The sequence below is a fragment of the Talaromyces atroroseus genome, assembly GCF_001907595.1.
Source record: "Talaromyces atroroseus strain IBT 11181 chromosome Unknown scaffold_4, whole genome shotgun sequence".
NCBI classification, from domain to species: domain Eukaryota; kingdom Fungi; phylum Ascomycota; class Eurotiomycetes; order Eurotiales; family Trichocomaceae; genus Talaromyces; species Talaromyces atroroseus.
The window spans coordinates 1,196,663-1,219,370 of record NW_017971436.1 but is presented as its reverse complement, the minus strand read 5'-3'; the positions used below and the strand labels follow the sequence as shown (position 1 = coordinate 1,219,370).

The 22,708-nt window shown below is 47.1% G+C and overlaps 9 protein-coding genes across 9 annotated transcripts, besides 2 other annotated features; 2 read left to right on the top strand and 7 right to left on the bottom strand.

Moving 5' to 3' along the window:
* Window positions 1–46: 46 nt before the first annotated feature.
* UA08_04312 (hypothetical protein) lies at window positions 47–953 on the bottom strand (the record flags this gene model as incomplete). The annotated part of the gene is made up of 5 exons (XM_020266621.1): window positions 47–103; window positions 171–289; window positions 381–491; window positions 553–570; window positions 644–953. 5 exons carry the CDS (start codon window positions 951–953, stop codon window positions 47–49), a joined length of 615 nt encoding a protein of 204 aa, XP_020120408.1.
* Window positions 954–2,225: 1,272 nt separating this feature from the next.
* UA08_04311 (hypothetical protein) lies at window positions 2,226–2,943 on the top strand (the record flags this gene model as incomplete). The annotated part of the gene is made up of 2 exons (XM_020266620.1): window positions 2,226–2,411; window positions 2,503–2,943. 2 exons carry the CDS (start codon window positions 2,226–2,228, stop codon window positions 2,941–2,943), a joined length of 627 nt encoding a protein of 208 aa, XP_020120409.1.
* Window positions 2,944–3,980: 1,037 nt separating this feature from the next.
* On the bottom strand, window positions 3,981–5,386 carry UA08_04310 (hypothetical protein; the record flags this gene model as incomplete). The annotated part of the gene is made up of 2 exons (XM_020266619.1): window positions 3,981–4,781; window positions 4,844–5,386. 2 exons carry the CDS (start codon window positions 5,384–5,386, stop codon window positions 3,981–3,983), a joined length of 1,344 nt encoding a protein of 447 aa, XP_020120659.1.
* Window positions 5,387–6,271: 885 nt separating this feature from the next.
* On the bottom strand, window positions 6,272–6,889 carry UA08_04309 (hypothetical protein; the record flags this gene model as incomplete). Its single annotated transcript, XM_020266617.1, has 1 exon — window positions 6,272–6,889. One exon carries the CDS (start codon window positions 6,887–6,889, stop codon window positions 6,272–6,274), a length of 618 nt encoding a protein of 205 aa, XP_020120658.1.
* A 336-nt stretch (window positions 6,890–7,225) lies between these two features.
* On the bottom strand, window positions 7,226–9,271 carry UA08_04308 (Poly(A)+ RNA export protein; the record flags this gene model as incomplete). Its single annotated transcript, XM_020266616.1, has 4 exons — window positions 7,226–8,059; window positions 8,127–8,413; window positions 8,945–9,113; window positions 9,173–9,271. 4 exons carry the CDS (start codon window positions 9,269–9,271, stop codon window positions 7,226–7,228), a joined length of 1,389 nt encoding a protein of 462 aa, XP_020120437.1.
* Window positions 9,272–9,873: 602 nt separating this feature from the next.
* Window positions 9,874–11,755: a repeat region (Identified by RepeatMasker using a combination of RepBase library and repeat library created with RepeatScout).
* A 797-nt stretch (window positions 11,756–12,552) lies between these two features.
* On the top strand, window positions 12,553–13,302 carry UA08_04307 (hypothetical protein; the record flags this gene model as incomplete). Its single annotated transcript, XM_020266615.1, has 4 exons — window positions 12,553–12,715; window positions 12,765–12,816; window positions 12,877–13,060; window positions 13,156–13,302. 4 exons carry the CDS (start codon window positions 12,553–12,555, stop codon window positions 13,300–13,302), a joined length of 546 nt encoding a protein of 181 aa, XP_020120652.1.
* A 624-nt stretch (window positions 13,303–13,926) lies between these two features.
* On the bottom strand, window positions 13,927–16,752 carry UA08_04306 (hypothetical protein; the record flags this gene model as incomplete). Its single annotated transcript, XM_020266614.1, has 3 exons — window positions 13,927–14,897; window positions 14,952–15,079; window positions 15,209–16,752. The coding sequence occupies 3 exons, from the start codon at window positions 16,750–16,752 to the stop codon at window positions 13,927–13,929; spliced, it is 2,643 nt and encodes an 880-aa protein (XP_020120654.1).
* Window positions 16,753–18,097: 1,345 nt separating this feature from the next.
* UA08_04305 (hypothetical protein) lies at window positions 18,098–19,084 on the bottom strand (the record flags this gene model as incomplete). Its single annotated transcript, XM_020266613.1, has 3 exons — window positions 18,098–18,331; window positions 18,400–18,999; window positions 19,064–19,084. The coding sequence occupies 3 exons, from the start codon at window positions 19,082–19,084 to the stop codon at window positions 18,098–18,100; spliced, it is 855 nt and encodes a 284-aa protein (XP_020120653.1).
* A 1,260-nt stretch (window positions 19,085–20,344) lies between these two features.
* Window positions 20,345–20,438: a repeat region (Identified by RepeatMasker using a combination of RepBase library and repeat library created with RepeatScout).
* An 800-nt stretch (window positions 20,439–21,238) lies between these two features.
* On the bottom strand, window positions 21,239–22,570 carry UA08_04304 (putative cytosolic iron-sulfur protein assembly protein 1; the record flags this gene model as incomplete). The annotated part of the gene is made up of 1 exon (XM_020266612.1): window positions 21,239–22,570. The coding sequence occupies one exon, from the start codon at window positions 22,568–22,570 to the stop codon at window positions 21,239–21,241; it is 1,332 nt and encodes a 443-aa protein (XP_020120656.1).
* Window positions 22,571–22,708: the final 138 nt, after the last annotated feature.

Below are 22,708 nucleotides of genomic sequence, written 5' to 3'. Positions count from 1 at the left end.
ATTCTTCTGTTTTCTAAGTCTATCAACAGCCTCCCTTTCCAGTCATCTAAAACAAATCATCGACAGCTTTGTCCGCGTCCTTTTTAATAAGTTCAACCATCCCCTGGCAAGATGCATATGTTAGCTGCAAGTTCAATTGATTCGACCCAACTTGACAGGCATAAACATACCTCGGGCATAATTGGTTTTCCATCGCTGCTCTTGACGTATCGGAAAGGCATTTCTGTGCTTTCATGTTCGTTGATGCGTAATTCTGGATGGTCCAGGTATGGGATCTTGTCCAGTGGAACTATTTGTCACAGTCAATCCGACCTGAACGGCCAATGCCACCTATCATGATGTGATGAGATGAGATGAAATAGACATGCTGGATTTCTTACTTCGCTGTTGCGCAATCATACGAGTCACTCGTACTGCGGTATCTGTGGTCATTTGCTGTGGTCCAAGCCGCCGTCCAGCGTAGCCCTTTTTCCGTAACTCGGATGTACGATCTATGTATGGGTCATCAGTGCCTGAATTTTAGAAGATTTTGGGCCCTGGTTATATTCATACCTCTAGGAGGGTCGTCGCCTGCGAAATGAATTGCCCATTCAATTAGCAAGGTAGCCATCTCGTTAACATTCTCGGAGAATAGTGTTCATACCGAGTATACCGCCAAATAAGAAGACATCGAAATCATCGCGATCCGCAGGACTCAATTCTATTGTCGCAGCCGGGTCGAGTAGACAGACCCTAGATTTGCGATCTGCAAAGATCTCCTCCACACTGCGTCTTTCCACCTTGAGTTCTTCCATGCGCGCCAGATTCTCTGGCATCTGCAGCGAAGCAGGGACCGAGGTCAGAAGGAATTGAGCGCCATTCTCCTTGGATTCTCTTGCGATGCAGGCATATTCCAGGGCGGACCATGGGCCCAATTCGGGGTCGAGGTGTTCGACCACAAAGGTCAATGTCATTTTCTTTCCTTTCGGGGCGGAAGTATGTTCCCGATATATTGTTCCTTTCGCTTCTCGTGTTTTCCTTCCTTATTTGCTTGTGCTAGGCGAATGTTTTGTTTCTGTGGAGGAAACCAGAAAAGTTTTGCCGGCGGAGTCGAGGACGTCACGAGGAGAGCCAAAGATCAGGCATCCGTTTCTGCCTTTGAAAACCTGGGAGATTATTTATCTTTGCTTAAATATGGGATGCGAGGTAGAAAACACTTTTATGAACTCGAGCGATAACTATAATAACTGATTATCGTGCTGCAAGTACTATGTAATATGTAGTATGTAGTATGTAGTAGGTAGTAGGTAGTAGGTAGTAGTATGTACCCCGCCATAACTGGAGATAACTACGAATAAAGTCGCAAGAGCTGGAGAACACACTGGAAAACTCAATTGCGTCCTGACTTGTCAGCTGTGTCTATCGTACCACGAAGGGCATGGGATGGGATTCGGATTCTATTGCACTGGACCATCTGACGTAAACACTGAGTGTCGAGCCATTCATCGCCTCCTCTGGCGGCGAGACTGCGGCGGAACGCCGGTAGCTGTGATCCGGCGCAGGGATTGATTTGGCTGGCAGAGAATCGCCGCGCGTCGTGTGATGTCCCTTGGGCCGGCGTGATAGGCTGCTCGAGGGTTAGCATCCAGATATCAATGGCCAGGAAGAAACGAAGTCGTTGGTTCGAGAGAGAAAAGAGAAGGATGGCTTACCCCACCCCTCCTCTCTGCCTCAGGCCGCCAACCAGCCTGCGCCAACCGCAATCGCTCGCCGCCAAACAACTTCCTAAAACATTCGCTCCAGCATCATCTTCCTTTTTTTTTGGTTTCCCTTCTCCTCTCACTCTCTACCTGCCCGCTTCTCTGTTTCTCGATCTCATCCGACCGAACACCGCTCACTAGCTCGATAACGCCAGTCTTTGACTCTTGGCCCTTCCCCGCAGCTTCGTCCCGTCATCCTCATCTACATCTTGCCATCAACACCGACAGCGCTGCAAACCGACGATTCGTTCATTTTTTGCTTTTCCGCGACTGCGATTTACATCAAGGAATCCCTAGCCTGCCAAACCCACGTCTCCGAAAGCTAGAACGTGCAGTACGGTGCGTGCCGTGCCTTTCAGTCCGGTCCAGTACGGTCAGCCCGCCTACCTTCGGCACAAGCGAGATATTCGGAGAGTGAAGAGAGCAAGCAAAGAACTTTCATATCTGGCTGTTGTGCATTAGCAGCGCAGCCATATATCCAACATCATGAACCCACACCAACAGAACAAGGTTGATATCGGCGTCAGTTTCCCTCCGGCTTCCTCATTAGAAACCAACGTTACTGAGTCGATAACTGATACAAAACAGTCACTCAGCCCCGACGAGCAACGATTACTTCGTCTTTATGGCAAAGTACCTACCAAGAAAGATCTCCTGCAGAATAAACTCAAGGTACGAAATCTAATCACGCCTACGCCAACCAAACAACAAGCAGACAGGACAAGATATCTGACAGTCCTCCCTCCCACCTTGGGAATTACAGGAACGAAAATACTTCGACTCTGGAGACTATGCCCTCAGCAAAGCTGGTAAAGCCTCCGACGTTGGCGTCACCAGCATCGGCTCTCGTCACCCCGTTCCCGAAAACATCCCTCATTTAACAGCCACTTCCCCCGGCGCCCAGAACCCAGCTGCTGCCACTCCCGGGGCTGGTATTGTCAACGGCGGCGGCAATAATAATGTCAGCAACGTCGTTGGCTCCCCGGGACCCATCCCCGGCAGCATCAGCGGTCATCCGGGCTCGCTTGGATTCCAGAACCGCAATCCCATGAAAGAAGGCGGGTTCGTGCATCGCAAGTCTAGTTTGAACAATCATGATGAATATTCCGAAGGAAAGGACGGAGAAGCAGGAAAGACAAGCGATAAAGATGAAGGAAGCATTAGTCCCCCGCCAGCTAGACAGGGCGTACACATTCGACAATAAGTCCATATTTCCATACTCATATTGGCTTTATTTCTATTGCTATTTTTATTTCTCTCTTTCTTTTCTCATGTTTCACGGGCGTTTATATCTGTTTCGTTTTTTCCTGACATATCTCGGTGGATTTCAATTCCGTCCTGTCTGCTTTTCTGTCTTTTTCCAAAAAAAAAAGGCACGTTATGAACTCCTAAGTATTGATGATTGATTGATTGGCTTTTCTAGAAAGACGTGTGCATGTCATGACATGAAATAAATTGTTCTTCTTCTACTCGCCACAAATCATAAATACTTGATGATTGGACTCTCTTAAACTTATCAAGACTATATATGTATTCATTCGTCATTCTTCTCATTCCTTAAGAAAATTTATTTACTCAAAAAGAAAGGTGCATAGTTTGATTCTATGAAGCTAAGAAAGAAAATGATTTATCGTTGGTACATGAATTTAGGTATAGAACATAGGTAGCATAACATAAAAACAACTCGAGCGAGGGGTAGCGGGGGAGGGTATCTTGATTTCCTGGTCATTCATTCGAATTCTTCCAGGTCGGAAGGGAATAAATAGATCACGTCTTCTAGAAACTGGTTTCGTTCATTCGTCCGTCCATTGCTATCCTCCTGCATGCAACCTTCTGTGGAGGGGGTATCGCGTGGGTAGCATCGCTGCTGTTGGAGGATGAAGAAGAAATTAAAGAAAAAAAAAAACAGATCTGCGAGAATTTTATATGAGCGGCGGAGCATGCTGTCGAATGGAAGAGAAAACTATACATTTTCAGACGTGACAATGGAGAGTGAGCCAGCTGCAACCATGCAAATCAGTCGGTGACAGGCATAGTTCTGATATTCATTTCTTAATGCCAATTCAGAATGTTGCAATTCGGGGGGTGAGGTGGGCCTGCGTGAATGTATGTGCGACTTCATGCTCGCTAAAATCAAGCCTGGAGACTGACTGGCTGGCTCGCTCGGTCCTTGGTGGAGAGAAGTAGTGGTAGTAGTAGTAGTAGTACTGTGGTAGCGACTTAAATGGAGTAGACTCCCATTCAATCTGTCTTCCAATGTCCCGTAAGCCCCGAGTTAAGGTCATCCTCTTGTCCAATCCACAACTCAAACGCATAAAGCGCCATTGTACAACCGAGATTGATCCATCTCCAGAAATTCGAGCCCACATCGCCCTGGCTTAGCCACCACTGTCCGGCACCAGCTCCGCCCTGAGCATTTGCGGCGAAATGTTGCATTAATAGACTGGTGTACACCGCGATAAGGATAGTGGGCGAAAACCAGCTCAGCAAGCCTAAAAGCTTGTTGGCGCCGTCGTCATCATCCAAAGACGCTTCTTGCGAAAGAGCTCGAGCGCCAGATTCGCGGACAGCGGGGATTATGCGCGTTGAGGCGTAGAACACGAATAGGCGATAGGCGAGAGTGATCAACACCGATGGTGTGACGGCGCTAAAAGCGGCTGCAATGACGTTGAATGCGGCATGCAGAATAGATGGCAGAAGCGAGAGCAGGCTTATCAGCGTGCTGTATGATGCCATGATGATGGGTGGAAGAGGAGGGAAATCAGCCGCTTGCGCCGGAGGAGCCTGTTCAACAGGCTCGGATGGCTGGTAATCGGTGAAGATTTGATAGACACAAAGAACAATGTAAGCAAAGAGTAGCGAACTTTCGACCGCATTGCCACGGCCACTGCCAATTCCCCAGGCGCACAAAATGACAGCGTTCGTTATGGCGACGCCGATCAGGGCAGCATCAACGTTGGATATTTCTGGGAACTGAAGCACTCGCCATAGGAAATAGACTGAACTTGAGATGATAGACGCAGAGAGGACCAGAAGAGTTATCTGTGGAACATGTGAGCAAGTAGAAAGCAACACAAAGAAAAAAGGAAAGTAACGTAACCTACCAACCAAGTATCACCCCCGCCACTCCTATTGACCAGCCAGCGCGTAATCTGCCCAGCAGCTTGGATGACAAGCAAACTGCAGAAGCCTTCAACGAGTTGAAAGAAAGGGGAAGACCATCGCAAGAGCTTGTCCCAGCTACCAATGGTAAGCGACTCCATCAAACCAAAAGTCCATGTCGAAGCATCATCCCATGCAACCTGGTTCTGGCCCGCACCGCTACCCTTCAAGCTGTAAGTATCAAGCCATCGACTGGTACGATCGTTGCGACTCTTCGAATCGACGGAGAACAGGTTCAGCGACCATATCAGCAAAGCCGGAACGATAAGCCATTGCGTCGAGCTCACGAGAATGACGAGCAGTCGCCTGAAGCGCGAAGCGTCGGGGGTCGCGAGTTTCAGGACAGAAAACAGGAAGTAGAAGCTGGCTAGAGACAGGGAGTAGGCCAGACCGCATGTTTTGCCTCCGACATCGAAAGCCAGTGGGATCGAGAGGACGATGGCTGTCAGGTAGGTAGCAGAGAAGAAAACCCGGATAATCCACATTGCGCTGTGTCTTCGCCTGTGTCTAGTTAATCAGCATGAGGTGATCAGTTGGCAGTACGCTCTGCGCTGGTTTGGAGGGGCGAGAGAGAGAGAGAGAGAGAGAGAGAGAAAGGGTGGTGACACACAGTTTGGGCAAACCAGACAACCAGACCACCAGTCAACAAGAGCAATAACCCCTGCCTGGCAGGGAGAGAGGTTGATGGCCTTTTTGCACAGCCAAAACCAGAGCAAAGAGCTTTTATCTTGGGAAAGGGCCAGTCAGTCAAGTGAAGCACAAATGACGAGCACGCACAGAAAGTTTGTGGTTGCACTTAGAGTTAGCGCCTGAGAGGGCAGCACGCGATCTATCTTCACGTGCAGATAGTGACAGTGATAGGGATAGTCAACCACAACTCAGCATTCTTATAAGGAGAGCGAATTTTCTAATGCTTTTCCAGAGAAAAAGAGTTTTATAGAAGGATTTTCTGGCTCTATTCAGGCGGTGAGAGAATCTAATTGGATGTTGCATGGAACTAGAGTCTAGTGGGATGGCCCATGAAGCGGTCAGGCAGGAGGGGAAATTCATATTCAGCAAGAAGATATAGCCTTGGTGTTCTGGGCCACGTCTGAGAGCCACATTCGCTCCAAAGCTGGCCCTATGCCAGAGGAATACGCATGCTAGATGGCGTTGCCCGTGGCCCGTCGTCAGGACTCAACTGCTACAGCGAGCAGCGACATTCTTTGTCGAGATTCGCGTGATGCGAGCTATATCTGGACGATAGCATATGTTCTCCGGAGCCGAGGATGATGGCAATCCGAGCCGGAGAACGTGGTAGATGCTCGCCTGGCAATAGATGATATCGCAAGAATGGAGGCGGATATGATGATATACCAGCTCACCCTGCATCAATGTCGAATATGTAACGAGCTAATATCCTCAATGCTGCCCGACCCATCTCCGCGACCCTGCAAATCATGCCTGCTGGACAAGTTATTTCTATTATTCGTACTATTCAGGTCGCTTCCCTCGTCAAAAGACTCCCCCAACGCCCGCTGAATCAACTTCGCCTTCAACGCTGCCCCGCGAAGTCTCTCCTCGATTTCCGACACCGCATCTTCATTATTTTCCAGCACAAGCGTCGCGGGATCAACCAATGCAAGAAGAGTCTGTATATTCTTTGCCAATCTCGAACCCTGATGAAGGCCTGGCATTGATTGGCAGATGTCAGTGTCGAAAACGGGAGGCCCCTCGTCTGTTGTTGCTGCTGCTGCTGCATTTTCTGTTTTCGCAACAGGACTAGACAAAGCTGAAGTAGTAGCAGAGCTAATCAGCCGCTGGTTCCATACCAGCGCCTTGCCGTACAACTTCCCTAGCTGAAGTAGTTTCTCAAATGCATTTTCGACGGCGAAGACGCTTCCTTCTGTGTATCCCGCGCGAGCTCCGTCTGTAACGCCGAGTGCGTATCCTTCTTTGTAAAATTCTTCTTCTAGTCCGAGAACGCCGTCGAGAAGATCTGTGTCCATTTTCGGGGTTTCTATTATCGGCAAGGAGGATGGAAATGATATGTTGTCTTTTCGAGTGTGTATAAGTTCAAAACAGAGGGAGACTTTTCTGCCGGGCGGGCCTAAGGCTCAACCCCTCTTCACATGCTTTGATAGCATCATTGATATTAAGTGAGTTATCGGAATCTCTAGTTGGAATTTACTGGGAATTCACTGGGACGAAATCTACGTTGCAACACAATGAATGGGATAAAACATTAGGTGTATTCTTCGTTATCCTGTAACAACTTGAACTCCTTTTCTTGCTCTTCATATGAGAAACATGCGCTTGCCTTATCCGTACAACAAATTCTCCCTTCACCTTGTCTTCCGTGCATTCGGGCGAGGCTTGACCTCCTCCGGGATAACCGGATGTAGCATGACTTTGTTCGGTGTCTGTTGAGTGTTTCCCGTATAGCCCTTGCTCCAGTCATAGCTGACGGCGTAGGCGAAAATGCTGCCGTCGCGGTTGAATTTGGTGCTAGAAATGGTTCCCCCAACAGCTGGATACCCTTTCAAGCGGTGCTTGGCATCCTTATCCCAGAAATGGTAGGTTCCATCACTGCCAGCAGTGCTGAAAGTGCCATGAACAGGGTGGAACGATATCGCATTCACCGAGTAGATGTTGCTGACATCGCGGCTGGCGGGGGGTGTTTCGCGATGACATTTGAAACTAAAGTTGGAGCTCGAGTCTTTCTCTTCGACATACTGAATGGCACAGCGGCCTTCGATACTACCGACGGCGAAGCCGGTGGCGTCCGCGAAACAGCTGACGACTCTCGTTTGCCACTTCAACGGAGATTGCATTGTTTTGTAGAAATTGGTTGGGTTGTCCAGGTTAATGATGTTAATGTACCGATCGGCGGTGCCAATCACGAGTAGTTTGTTCTTGACGTCCATGGTATAAACACGATCTTGACACTCGACCTGCGCAATGGGTGTCTGCTGTCGTAGATCCCAGTATTTTACTTTTTTGTCCCACGAGCCCGTGATCAGAAGAGGTTGTGATGAGTTTGTGGGGTTGGAAATCATTTCACAGCAACGAATTGGTGCATCGTGGGCGGCGACTTGCACTGGGGTTGTCGCATTTGCCCCTAGGTCGAGTAAGCGCGCAGCCTTGTCTGCTCCGGCACCGACGACTTTCGTTCCATCCTATGATTTTGAACAGTTAATTAAATCACATTGCTCATTGAATCGGTCTACTTTTCCTTTCACTTACCGGAGACCAGCAGCAGTTCAACACAGGAGCTTCATGTTCGAACAAAGCTTTTCCTTCACTCTGTCCTTGGTCGTTGATTTCGTAGATGCGAACTTTCTTGTCCCACGACGAGACGGCAAGGTGATTGCTAACGGGCGAGAACGCAAGATCTGAGATACTGTCTTCCGGGGGTGAGTTCAAGGCGACATCTTTCGAAATGTCTCCCGTTGTGCTCGTTTGGGCGGCGGTGGTCGCGCCGACGTTCCCAAAGAGCGACATCCAGGAGAGTGCAGGTTCGTGTGCTGTGGCTGTATCTCTATGGCAGGCAATTCAAAAGTGACACAAGTCAGTGAGCGCTGTGACGTGTCTGGGAGAATATTGTCGTGTTGGGTGGTGTTGAGTATTTGAGATCGTGCTCTCTGTTTTCTGTTTTGAACTTGATAGGCGGACCCGTGCAAACAGTGCAAACAGCGGTGTTTGATTCATCTACAATTTTACTCTCTGACTTACTCAACAATCCATCAACTAACTTAGTTAAACTATTTAATAATAACATTTGTTCAGGCACGTCTATGACCAATGCTTATTCTTTCGTGAGATTCAGTAATAAATTGTTTCATTCATTACAGTTCCCTTTTCGGTATGTCCATCTTGCCATATACATATGAAGACAAGAAAGGAAAAGAATTCATGCTAGTAAAAGAATGTCTCATCATCCAAATGATCTTTCCAATTCGGTTGCTCTTTTTCTTCTGCGAGGTTTCTTTGGAACGACCACCGGCTGTTAGTTGATCTCGGTCTGTCATTCAATGAGGGATAAGCCACAAACTGATTCATACCATTCTCTGATTCTTCTCGGGCCAGCTTGGTACCATAAGTGATCTGACTGACCATCTCGCCGAGGAACAAGAAGGCCTCTCGCACCGAGACCTGGTCATCTTTGCTTTCAGCGTCCCCCCCTCCGGAGGATGTTGCAATCACCGTCATCCATATATTTAGCAAGCTAGCCTGTTTCACAGTTGAGTGCCTGTTTGGGTGGTCAGAAGAAAAGTGAGGGTCGATATTACTGGATTCCATATTTGATGATTTTTGGCTTTGGCAATCACGAGGTCGGGAGTAATAGCACCGACAGATTTGACTTTGGCGCCGACCCGGCGTTTTGCCATATTGGAGGTTAGCCATTCTCACTCCCAGCGTGAGGTGCTGGGATTCTTGATCGTAAACGAGCTCACCATGTGTGGAGCTGGCAAGGGGCTGCTTAGAGCCTGCTGTAGGGTGGGCGTCATTCTCGGCATCGTGTCTGATAAAGAAGAGATTGTCTCAATCGACCATAGTTGTCCTCCCAATCATATTGTTTGGAAGTAAGTGTGGAATTTTTGGGATGCTTGGTGGTTTGTTGTGGGAAGTTGGTATGATGCCCAAGTAGGTAAGGAAAACAAGGCTTTGTTTACTCTAGAATTCCTCACTCGAGTTCAATTGGATACTAAAAGGCAAATGCCATCAATTAGGATCTACAAGAATTGATCCGCTGGGGCATGCTGCAAATAGGTCGCTTCTGCTTCCTAGGTACCTCCTTCGTCCTTCAGTGACGTTTCAATAACGCGAGTAGGTAATCTGTTGTTTTATTCGAATACAAACAATACAATGCGATGCAGAAAGAAAGAAATCACGCCAGAAGACAATAGAACAGGCTACCTACCCAAGTTAGGGTTCATTGCTGTTGAGTCACGGGGTGTCACCTGATGCTCTCCTGACCTGTCATGATATATAACGTAATCCACCCCCGAACCGCCACCACCACCGACCCGCCACTTCCGCCGAAAACACGTCAAAATATTCAATCCTCTATATTCAACACATCAATATGCCACCAATTCACGATAAAAATCATACAAAATCTGAAGAATAAGAAGGACGAATTTTATTAGCTATTTTCAATTTACAGAATAAAAAAATTCCTAATATTGGACGAGCAGCAAAGATTTATAATATTCCTCAAACAACTCTCCGAGATCGACTAAAAGGCACCCAACAACAGTCTCAAACACGCGCCAATAGACATAAATTAACCCAGTTTGAAGAGGAATCACTTATAAAATAGATATTAAATCTAAATAAGCGAGGATTATCTCCCTAACCTTCTATAGTACAAGATATGGCCAATATTCTTCTTTCTCAGCATAAAAATTAAACAATTAGCGAGAACTAGGTATATAAACTAGTTTAACATCAGTCAGAGCTAAAATCACGATTTTCACAAAGATATAACTATGAGCGTGCCAAATGCAAAGATCCAAAGATAATTAAGAAATATTTTAATTGTGTACAAGAGGCTATAACTAAGTATAGAATCCTATCAGAGGATATCTACAACTTCAATGAGACTGGCTTTGCAATGGGCCTCTGTGCAAGCGCAAAGGTTATTATTAGAAGCAATTGATATGGCCATCCACATCTACTACAACCTAGCAATTGAGAATAGGTAACTGCAATTAAGACAGTCAACTCTACCAGTTGGGCCTTGCCCTCGTACATGATCTTTAAAGCTACTAAATACTCCCAGGAAGGCTGGTTTGAGACCCTTCCAGATAATTAGAAGATCAATATTAGTGATAATGGGTGGACAACAGATCAGATTGGCATAGATTAGCTCATCAATCACTTTATTCCTTATACAAATGGCTAGATAATCAGACAATATCGAATATTAATTCTTAATAGCTATAGAAGCCATTTAACTGCTGAATTTAATCATACATGTACTAAGAATAAGATTATTCCAATCTACATACCTCTACATTCTTCACATCTCTTACAGCCTCTTAATATTAGCTATTTTACAGTTCTAAAGCAACAATATAGAAAGCTTATTAAGTAGCAAATGAGACTCAGCTTCAATCATATTGATAAAATTAACTTTCTTACTGCATTTCCGGAGGCCTGTACAATAGTATATAAAGCTAAGACTATTCAGAATGGCTTTAAAGTAACTAGATTAGTACCATTAGATCTAGATCAAGTTTATCAACAACTTACTATCCAATTAAAGACCCCAACACCACCTCCTTATCCACCTAGTGATTCCCAATCCTCTTGCCTTCAAACGCCTCAAAACCCACATCAATTTAAACAGTAATTAAGTATAATTAAGTGGCGAATCAGTCAGCGTATGCAGAGCCCATCTGAGGTTATTAATGAAGCAATTAGCTATATATCAAAAGCCTACAAGACCAGTATTAATGAGCTTCTTATTATACAAAAAGAAGTTCACAATTTATAAGCTGCAAATGAGAAAGAAAAGCAAAAGTGCCAAAGATCTACAAAATGAATAACTCATAAGCAAGAAATTACTAAAGAGGAAGCCTAGACGCTTATAAATTGGCCAGTTGAAGCATTTCAAGTTACTACTACTACTCCAGCCGAGCCAGAGCTTCCAGCCTCTCAACCACGTGTACGCCGCCAATTTCAATGTAGTGAGTGTGGAATTTTCGGGCATAGAAGGCCTCAATGCCCTAATCATACTAGTAATTAACTTTTTGTATATAATTATTATTTCGGGTTGAAATTTCGGGTTAAAATTAATATAGAGCGCGTTTTTCAGCGGAAGTGGCGGGTCGGTGGTGGTGGCGGTTCGGGGGTGGATTACGTTAGCTAGGGGAATATTTGATTGTACAGTTGCACAGTCAGCTGTTGCAGGATTATCACACGACACGCAGACTGCAGCTAGCCCAAGCAGACAATTGCCTCACCCGTGGCCGACGTAGCAGCATGGAATATGGCATGGTGCCGATATGGAAAAGTCGTGGAGTCATACCCCATACTTTACTATTTAACTATTTGGAGCGGGAATGCGGGGTGCAGATAACGTGACCTCATGACGCAGCCATTCCCTCATTGGCGCGAATGAACTCTCGCGTCCGCTCGTTCCGGCATACTATGTATACAGACATGCACTATGTATACCTCTGTACGATAGCATGCATGTGTGTATGTGCATATATGTACGTATGCCTGCTGAGCATAAGTAGCATAGAAGCATAGCATAGCATACGTGGATGATGGATGAGTCGCACAAGAACAAGAGAAACAAACACGAGCACCTGCCGGAAAGGAAGGAGCAACCTTCCCAAACAAGGTGGAGGGCGGGTGGCCAATCCTGGGCAATCGAGACATGGATCAGCTAACATTCGAAGGTTTGGACTGCTCTGGCTCCTGCCTTCCCTGCCAGCACTTCCCCTCCTGCCCCCGTGACCAGCCTGCATCTTGCCTTCGTCTCGCAATTGCACTTCATTCCCTCTTCCGAACCATCATCATCGCTGCTGCTATCAAACACAAAACACCATCTGCTAGGTATGGACCCCTTTTACTTACATCCTGTACATACTCATTGAACCTCGCCGACACACTCCCAGAACCCCTATCTAGGCCATCCATCCATCCATCAACCATGACGGAAGAACTGACCCGTGTCGACTCTGCCATTGCCGGTCTCTCGATATCCCCCAAGGACGAGAAGACGCAGACCAAGACTGTCGAGAAGGAGAAGAAGACCAAGACGCACAAGCGTCTGCCATCCACGGGCCAAGGCGTGAGGAACATCAACGACCTAGGTATCCGGTCATGTCCATTGTCTCGCTAAGCGTTCTAACGTTCTCCCAGAGAAGGAGCAGATCCCCATTGAGATTGCTATCGAAACACAGAAACTCGGCTGGTGCGTCTTTCTTCCCTCCCGCTTCACTACATGCCTTTTAGTCTCTGACATAATGCACAGGAAGCTAAACACATCACCCTCTTCCTTGGAGGACAAGGAAGCACTAAACAAGTTCCTCGTGACACCACCCGTGAAGAAGATTGACCTACATTTCCCACTGGGGCTGGAGGTCACAGCCCGGAATCTCAAGGGCGTCACCATCAAGGATGGCTTAGATGCGATTTACAAGCAATTCAAGAAGAAGGTATGTAACATATACATACATATATATATATATATGTGTATATATACATAAAAACACATAAAGTGCGTTACATACGTCAAGACTAACCGTACAAGGCGGACGACGAGCTCGGCGAAAAGCCCATCCTCGCAGGCTTCGAGTGGGATCCCGAGGAATTCTACACAAAACTCATTGTCCACCAGAAGAAACAGGGCGCACCGCCTCCAAGCAAGAAATCCAAGAAGAAGAGCAATGACGAGTAACTAACCTAACTCTCTTTCTCTCTTCTCTCTCTATCTATCTCCTTGCCAAACTCAGCTCAACTCAACCCACACTATCAAGTAAGAGATGTAAGACTGACTTAGAGAGCTACAAAGAAAGAAAGAAAGAAAGAAAGGGAAGGCCGTGTTCAATCACCATGTATCTTTCATCTTTCTGTCACAAACAAGGCAAAGTCTTAATCTCAGTATCTACCTGTCTATGACTGTAGCAAGTTAACCATGTGTTTTATCAGCCGGACTGGAACTCATTGTACTACCTATTTGTCACTCGTTTATTTCAGTCTAGGCCATCTAATCCAAGCTTTCAAGAATGATACAAACTCCAGCCAATGACTTGATTGATTGATTGAATGAATGATAAGATCTGGTGCCTGTCTCGCCTTGTCTAAGGTACATACAAGCTATGTGAAGAAGATCCAATCCAAATAAATCGGGGTTTTCTATTTAGAATGATGGTAATAATAATAAATAATATGCAGACGTGATTACTATCAAATCAATGCGTATAGATAAATAAATAGATATATCAAGAATCAGAGAGAGAAAAAGAAATGCAGGGGTATAAAAATGAAGTGAAAGAAGGGGCAAAAAAAGAAGAATAGAAAATCATGCAGCCAAGATACCAGATCGCGAAGAAGGATAATGTGTAATAGTAGTTCTCCTTGCCCTTCCTTTTCCTTGTACAACAGTCGTCCAGTCTTCCCACTCCTTTGCCATTTCTGTCAGGACATTGCTCATCACCACAGCCGAGGCCATAAGACCATGTCCCTCGCCATCGAGCACACGCACTTCGCATCGACGCATGGTCTTGCCTAGCCACCGTACATTATCAACGGGGACGCGCGTGTCTTTGGTCCCATGATGGATGACGACTTCACGATTGATGTCTACGTATCGGAATCCGATTGTTTGTCGCCGTTCTAGACAAACCAAAAGGTCAACAGCCGGATTGGCGTTGCTCGTTGCCAGTTCCCAAATGCGGTATGTCAAGCGTGTGTCGTATTCCGTTTGTCGCTCCTTTTGTTGCGCCGCGAGAATCGCCGCTTCCTCTGCTGCCGTCATGCGGCTGGTCGTTGACGTCTGCGAGAAAGTGGAGTGTCGTGGATCTCCTTGTGCCTGGTCTGTTGCTATTGTTGCAGCAGTAGTAGCTGCATGGCTATTGGACGTGTTGTCGTTTTGGTTCGTATTTGATGTGAGTTCAGACACCGTAGGTGCCACTGTCTCTCGCCCGATACTCTTTCTTTTGTTGCTTCGTCGCGGTGATTTCGGCAGACTGGTCGTGATACTGCTGCTCGTTGCATTCATGAAGCTTGAATTCGCGACCTTCAAGATGGGCGTTGGGAGAGCTCGTAGGATTCTCTGAGAATACGGTACCGCGTTATTGGGAAGCGGCTCTTTATGCGTGCCCAAATTCGTCATCTGCGACGGAGGTATCCAAGGCGCTAACAGATGTATACGGCCACGAATATGTTGTGGTATTCGTAGCGCCGTCGCTAACGCGTATATTGCCCCGGCAGAATGCGCCAGGATAGAGAACTTGGTAATTTTGAGATAATTACAAACAATCGCAACGTCGTCTAGCAAGTGTCAATGGAAAACAGAAAATGATAAAAATACCAAAAGTGACTTACCAGGCCATGTCAGAGGAGTCCCTTCGCCTTCCACGCTAGGATCACTCTCACCCACCCCAGGTCGGTCAAGTGTAACCAAACGCAATTTCAAAGTCCGCGCCAACTCATCGTAAAAAGCCATCAGAAATCTAGTAAGTCCCATACCTAGGCAGCAAAACACAACGTGACCATGCGGATCTCCAACTTCCGAAAACGCTATCATTCTGCCCGAGCGTGGATGGGGCACTTTCTGCGTCAACCTTGGCGAGCACACATACGAGTCAACAGCCATATCAATGGAATCAGCGCTAGAAGGCCGATCCTCTGCTATTGAGGGACGGGCCAACGTGAATGCCCCAGAGGAATGCCGCTTATGAGACTTTGAGACGGACGGGCTAAGCGGAACATCTGGTTTTTCAAGAGATTCTCGTTTTTTGTCTCTGGTCCGCCGAGTCTGAATAGCTGGAGACGGTGCACTTTCCTCCAAAGGATCTGTCTCTGCATGAATCAGATACCGAGAGATCACTACGTCGTCTTGCGTTAACCGAGCAGATGTTGCTTCAGCCGCAGATTGCTGGTTCACTTTGGCAAGAGTACTGGGGGTGTCCAGTGACGATCGACCAGCCGGTAATTCCTGGGCCTTTGCCAGTTCGGTTTTGATTCGTTTCTGCTGCTCCTTGACTTGCTGAATCCGCTTCGTTGTTTGTTCGGTGGCGCTACTCCGTGTCTCGGACTTTTTCGTCGTATCAACATGGCGACTTCGCTCCTTACCGCTTGACTGGTGTTCTGCTGGCCGTCCTTGTCCTTGTCGGCTCCTTCGAGCAGTAGACTTACTGTTGAAGCTATGTCGAAGAGATGATTCACGCGTTGGAATCACCCATCCGCTGCCAATCCCTCCAGGGCTAGATAGCGCCATGCCCGACGTTTGGTGTGACGATGATAGTGTGGGTTCTGCAGCATCCTTGTCATTTCGGAAGCGAAGGTGTTCCGCAGGGTTAAAGTTTCCTGCTCCCTCTTCAGCAACATCTGCCATTGAGTTTTTTGTTACAAGGCTGGTCCGACTGCGAGCAATATTCGGTTTGAGGTTCTCGTTATACGCCGAAGATTTAGAACTGCGTTCGGCTTCCTTATCCTGCCATGAATCTCTAGAGTCTCGTTTCAACAATCCTCTCAAGCTCCTCCGGCCACCCGAGCTCGAAGACGCAAGACTGGCAGTGCGGGAAACTCGGCGACCTGGCTCCGACGTGACGATCCCAAAGCCAGACAACGATTGGTCGTCAATGGCAGCTTGTGAAGAATTAAAAGAGCTTTTCGATGTAGGCCGTAGCGGAGAGCGATCCCGCCCAAAGCTTGTCTTGAATCTAGGCGACCGCGGGGAGCGAGGTGAAGCAGGCTGCGGAGCCGGAGCCATGCGAACTACAGGCGACACAGCAGCATCATCGGGATGCAAGAATGGACTATCGACAGCGTCCGCTGGGGTTTTGTATGCGCCGTAGTCGACGCCAAAGCCTTCTTGCTGGGTGAATTCAGCCTGTTGGAGGTTCGGCGAGGTCGGCGCTGTATGTGCGCCGATATGCGGGAAACTTTCGAAATGAGTTCGGGCAGGGCTCGAGATGCTAGACAACGACGATATCAACGACGAAATGACCTCTGGAGATGCTGGAGGCATAGCGGGCACATGGCTGGATGGTCGATGATGGTGCTGTCGCGGTAGACTAGTTGAACGGCCAGGGAGCGACTTGCGACGTCTTGAAATGTTTGCATCCTGGACACCGGCACCGTGCTGCGCATCAGCCAAGGAGGCATTCTCGTTTCGCGCCATTGAGTGAATCAATGAAAAGGCGAGCCGCCCCGCGCTAGGGAGGAGCTGAATCGGAAAACTCTTTGGACGAGTCAGAAAAGTATCCGTCTCTGATAGTAAGTAACGTAAGCGTCAAGGCCACTAAGAGTTTGCGACGCGTTCTAGTTGGGTGAAAAGCGTGCTTCTGTGCGCTTTTCCTCCTCTTTTCCTCTTTTCTCGGTGTCAGAGGGAGAGAGAGCCAGCCACAGATTACCCCTTTCCGCAAATCTTTCCAGGGGTATTCGGCTAGCTCGAGCGCGGTTGATAACAAAGCATCACTTGAACAGCGGACGCCAGGAGGCAAAGTCTAATGACGCTGGCACGAGTGAGAGAAATCGTTGGTTGATGCACGATGCGAGGGAGAGGCTGCAGCGCATGCGAGAACTCGAGGCTTAAGCAAAGCACATGGACCGACCTTATTGGAGAGTCTGGAGAAGGAGCTAGCCGGGCCCTACGGAGGAAGGAGCCAGGAACCGCTGCAGCGTATGGACTTTGGACGCTGTGAGTGGCCGAAGTGTCGCGGTGGGGCACGCGATCGCCCAGCAGATTGGATGACTCGAGCGGCTAAGCCAGCCAATTGGTCCGATTGGCTCGCTGGTGTAGTATTTACCGGAAAGGGAATAGTAATCATATCGATGAGTTTGATTTTAATCAGTTAGACTCGATGCTACATTCACTTGAGTGTCAGCAAGTAACCCAACGGCTTTATAGGACTATTCTGTTCTATTCCTTTGTGGAGCGCTCTCCTTGACAAACGAAATCCTATGGATGTGACTATGGTAATGAGAAGAATAGATGGATTGAAGGCTGGTGCAGCTACGGAGTAAATCTCTATTAACTCTCTTTGTGTATAGCTTTTAATAATATGCAGTAGTATAGTAATTTAAATTTTAATTATAAGGAGCTCTTTATATGACAACTCAGAATTTCTTTCTTTCTTTCTCTTTTTTTTTTTTTTCCCTTTGAAGAACTTTGGTGGCAGGGCGTTGTCGACCATATGGGCACGTGAACTCGCATTATGGAGAGCAATGGACCAGAAATCCGCGTTTCAGACCCACACAAGGAATCGAGATGAGCATCAGACCATGACAGAGGAGTTCAACATGAGTTCCTGATCTAGATAATGAAGTTGCCCTTGATGGCGATCTCAAGGGGTTTATAACCTTCATGAGTTATTTAGTTGGCGCAATTCAGCAATTATGTCAACCCTGTATTAAATCATAATTAAACTCATCGTGCGTTGATTTATCATCATACTGTTCTGATAATCCATAGCTGGAATACATTCACTAATGCTTACATAGCCTAAATCGCACATAGGGTTTCGTTAAGCCACAAACTCTTCATCAGTAACTCGTTCCTTTGGACGGATGTAGTTTGTTGCTCTCGCAAGTGCAAGCTCACGTCTTGCATCTCGTAACCATTCTCGAAACTTGTTCATATCTAATTCAAGCCCGCGTGAATCATCGAAATTTTTCATTCTGGCTTGTTCATCCTTGGGCATAATATCCGTGATAGGTATAGTTGGTCGTACGCGATAGGAAGGTCTGGGGAGGACTTGCTCTAAACCAAGTAGCATCATTAGCAAGACGGATTGTTCGGAAGATTTTTAAGAAAAGGAAAGCATACAAAGGTTTGTCCGCGTTTCTGAGCAGTTCGGCCGGCGCGTTCCCACATCTCAAGATTCACTGTATGCGGTCCAACCCAATCCTCAATATCTATTTCGGATTGTATCTGTTCATATGTTCCATCGCGCTCCCCATTCTCCGAAATTGTGTGAGTCTCCGAGCCCTCAAGGCCATCTTCGCTGTCCATGTTGTGTTTGTTCTGCGCCTGCCCATTTCCATATTTTGCGACTAACTCACGTATTCTTTTTTTCGACTCCGCCGATTCCCGAGTACGCTTGCGAGCACGGATGTCCTCTTTGATATCGATAATAACCACAAGGTTTACTTCATGACATGCTTTCAGAAGCCACTGCTTTGCGTCGCTAACAAGATCCTGATAACCTTCCGTGACTCCCACCTCAAAAATAACTGTCTGTATGGCTTTTCCTCGAGGCCTCTTGAATGCAATTTCGAGATCGGGAAACTTTTGACGGGATGCTATCTTGTGCTGGGCTGTCTCATCCACGGCAGCACTTTCGAATAAATAAGGGCTTTCGCCAGTAGCCAAGCAGGATAGCTCATGTTCAGTAAAGAGGCCTTCGTATGATGCTTTAAGAAAGAGCTGGTTGAAAAAGCGCGTGAAGCATTGGTGATTGGACTCGCCATGTCTGCTATCTTCAGCACACAGTCCTCTTGGTTATAGACATAACGGGGCACGAGAGCTTTCTTGTCGCCTGATGGTTCTAGAATATCCTGTATCTGCTTGTGGAAAAATATGGACCCGGAGATGCGTAAACAAATACCCCCTTCAAGAGGCGACACAAGACTCGATATAATATAGTGTCTGCACGAGAGGAAGGAAGTGCTGTAGGTCGTCACATTCACGTGATTGATGCGCTGCTGCCTTGTCATAGGCAGCGAAGCTTGTAATCGTGGTTGCAGCTGCACTGAATAGGGAAAGCATGGATATATGAGAGTAAACAAGAAGTAAAAAATTTAAAAAAAATAAGCCGCCAGGAGCGCTGTTAAACTACTGTTAGTGGGCGAAGTTGATCGAGAGGGGTATGTCAGCAAGAGGCTGGTCAAGAGAAGAGAAGTAATTAAGCCGCCATGAGCGTGCTGGTGAAGATGAACTGGTGAACCTTAGGTATCAATGTTTCAGCAGGTTGAGAAAAGGAGGAGAATTAAGCCGCCATGAGCGGTATTGAAGTTGATTGAGGTGCGTATTTTCAGCAGAAGAGAAGGTTGAGAGAGAGAGAGGAGGAAAGAAATTAAGTCACCATGAGCGAGCAGAAAGTTGCGCGTGGCGGTCATGTGTTTGTTGTACAGAGGTGATCTTTCTCTTGGCGCTCGCCGTTGAACCCTAATTCAACCTCACTCTTCCCTTGTCTGCATATACACACAGATGCCTCGTTGATCGAGTGCCAGGAGGTAACCCAATGGTTTTATAGGACTATTCAGTCATAGCCCTTTGTGCCCCCCTTGACAAATGAAATCCTATGCATGTGACTAATGAGAAGAATAGATGGATTAAAGGCTGGTGCAACTATAGAGTAAATCTCTATCAACTCTCTATATATAATAATAGACAGCAGTGTGGCAACTCATCTTTTTAATTATAAAGTGCTCCTCATGTAACAATTTAGAGTTCAGAACCTTGGTGGCAGGGTTGCTTTTTCATCACTTGTCGATCCAATACAATCGGTATCTTCAACAGAACAGTTCTTTTTTTGAAAGATAAAAAGAGTCAAACCTCCCCGAAAAATCGCCACACAGGATTCATTGGTTAATATTTGTTATCATTCCTGTTCTCTTCTATTTGTCGGGAGCTGCAGGTTGACCATAAGTCCCTAAAGCGCCAGCGATGATTAGCGAAGCCAACATTCTAATATGGCACGGCTAAAACAACTTCAGAAATTTATTATACGGACATATGATAATCGGTTGTTGGGGGGGGCGCGCGGCGACACCGAGATATTAAGCAGAGTTTACACATAGAATGAGCATTACCAGAAGCCCCATTAAGGGAACCCTTTTTGGTGGCTTAATGGTTAATATTCCCTTGTTAGCTGTTTCCAGACGTCTTCAATTTAGGCGCCGCTGCTGATATCATGGTTCTTCTTTCCCCCTCAAGCAAGGGCTTGCTGGTCGTGGATACAGCTTGAAAACTCGCATAACAGCTATGTGAAGTTCGACACCAACGAGGACAGTGCGAAAAACAATATCAATGCAATCAGCCTATTGCGTGACAACAAGTTCCGTCGTTGACACGGAGTCTTGTCCAATCAGGAGTATACTCAATCACGATCCATTGATGCGTTTGACTTGACAAAGTCTAGAAAGCATACAACAACAATGTCTTGAATTCCTATGAATGGATGGTTGCCAAGCTGCTGGTTCTTCTTGGAATGCATCTTATTCTAGTTGCTTCAACCAAATCTGCTGTGCAGGCTATCTCCGAGTCGCTGCACAAGCATCTACCAAACAAAAGAGCACTTCGCCTATGAATTTCCTGATGAACCTGTAGCGCAGAAAGTCCTTGGCGGTGTGGCAAACCTTTTCCTGGATACTGATTTGGACCATGTGTTTTCGTTTCTTTCGAATCGACCCTGCTTGGATTTGAATATGGCGAATCCCATCACGCTCCTGTTCGCACAGAATGCTGTCAATAATCATATGCGAGTCGTGGTATCTGTCAATTTCGCAACTATTATGCACGCAGCCACTCGCTGGCTCTGAACTCGTGAGAAAACGAGGTTGTCGTCATCGCAGAAAGTAGAGAATTTGGAATTAGATAGGGACTCTCTACTTTAATCAAGATTGCTTTTTTGTCTATGTACGCAGTAGTAGTATGTATGATCCTACTCCTCCCCTCTCTTGATCGACCAGACCTTGACACTACCATCGTCAGCAGTGCTGATAAGAATTTCTTCCTCTTTGCCCTCCCTGCCGTCTCGTTGTGACTCTCTATCTGCGCGCTTGGCCCAGGTAACATGATTAATCTCGTAGATTCCATGAGCTGCTTCGACGGTTGCAACGACCTTCCATTCTGAAGAATACTTGGGTTCATTAGAGGGTGGATCGGTATCCATCGAGTCTTCCTCCTGCTTCTTCGAGTCTAACAATACTCGCTCTTCATACACAACTATCCTGCCATCAGCACCCGTGGATGCAATGAGACCACTTCGCTTGCTCCATGCAACCGAGTAAATCGCCAAGTCATGTGTGGCCGGTAGAATGGCATCTTCGTACCAGGTTTCGTCAAGGCCAGTGGGACGAATAATGCTTGGTATGCCTGTGTTTGCTGCATAGGCGTTTTGTTGCTGCTCCTTGCCTTGTCGTCGCCATACTCGCACCGTATTGTCGGCTGAGCAGGAGACTAGGCGTGGGCCGGAGAGTTTGTAGTGCTCTTTCCATTCTTCTTTTATATTGCTATTATTATTGGTATCAGGCGCATAATCGACTGGTTCCCAATCAATGAACCAGACTGTTCCGGTATGACCCTCAAGACAGGCCACCTGTCCCCAGTCATCGATATCCTCGCGCCATATTCTGATAGTATCATCGTAACTGCCGCTAGCCAGACATCCCTCTGAGGGATGCCACGAGACGCACTTCACATCCGCGGAATGTTCCTGCAGAACCGCCACCGTCTCAAAGTTGTTATCTCCATCGTCTAGATCCTCCCAGATCCAGATAGACTTGTCGCGCGAGCATGTCGCCAGCAATGACCCCGAGGCTGACCAGGACACGGACTTGACTTCGCTGTCGTGCCCGTCTAGTAAGACTGCAAATCGCCACTCTTCATCCTCCTCCTCGCCCTCTTCTTCGTCAATATCATGTCGTCTTGGACGACCACCCTCTCCATCTTCCCCTTCCTGTCCATAACTATTCCACCTTCTCCACACACCCACAGTAGCATCAAAACTGCCCGTCGCCAGAACACTCTCCCCTTTGATATCACCGGGTTTCCACGCGCAGCTGCGCACGCTACGTTTGTGGCCGCCCGTGACTGTCGATAGAAGCTTGTAATTGACCAGAGAATAGATGCGAACCGTTTTGTCGGCGCTGCTGGTGGCGGCCAAGGGCAGATTGGGGTGCGGGGCTGTTTGCCATGTTCGCTCGAGGGAGGGGGGTGTGAGGTCGCTGAGGGGGGATATTATCCATGACGATGAGGGTGATGAAGTTGCCATATTTAGTTTTTGTCTCGACGCTTTTATTGTGTTTCCTTGCTTTCAAGTTTCATTCATATGCGGTGGTTCCGGCTCTAGCCCGTGCGAGGCGGGCAGGTCTTGTAGAAGTGCGTGTCAATCTGATGATTTATGGGTATA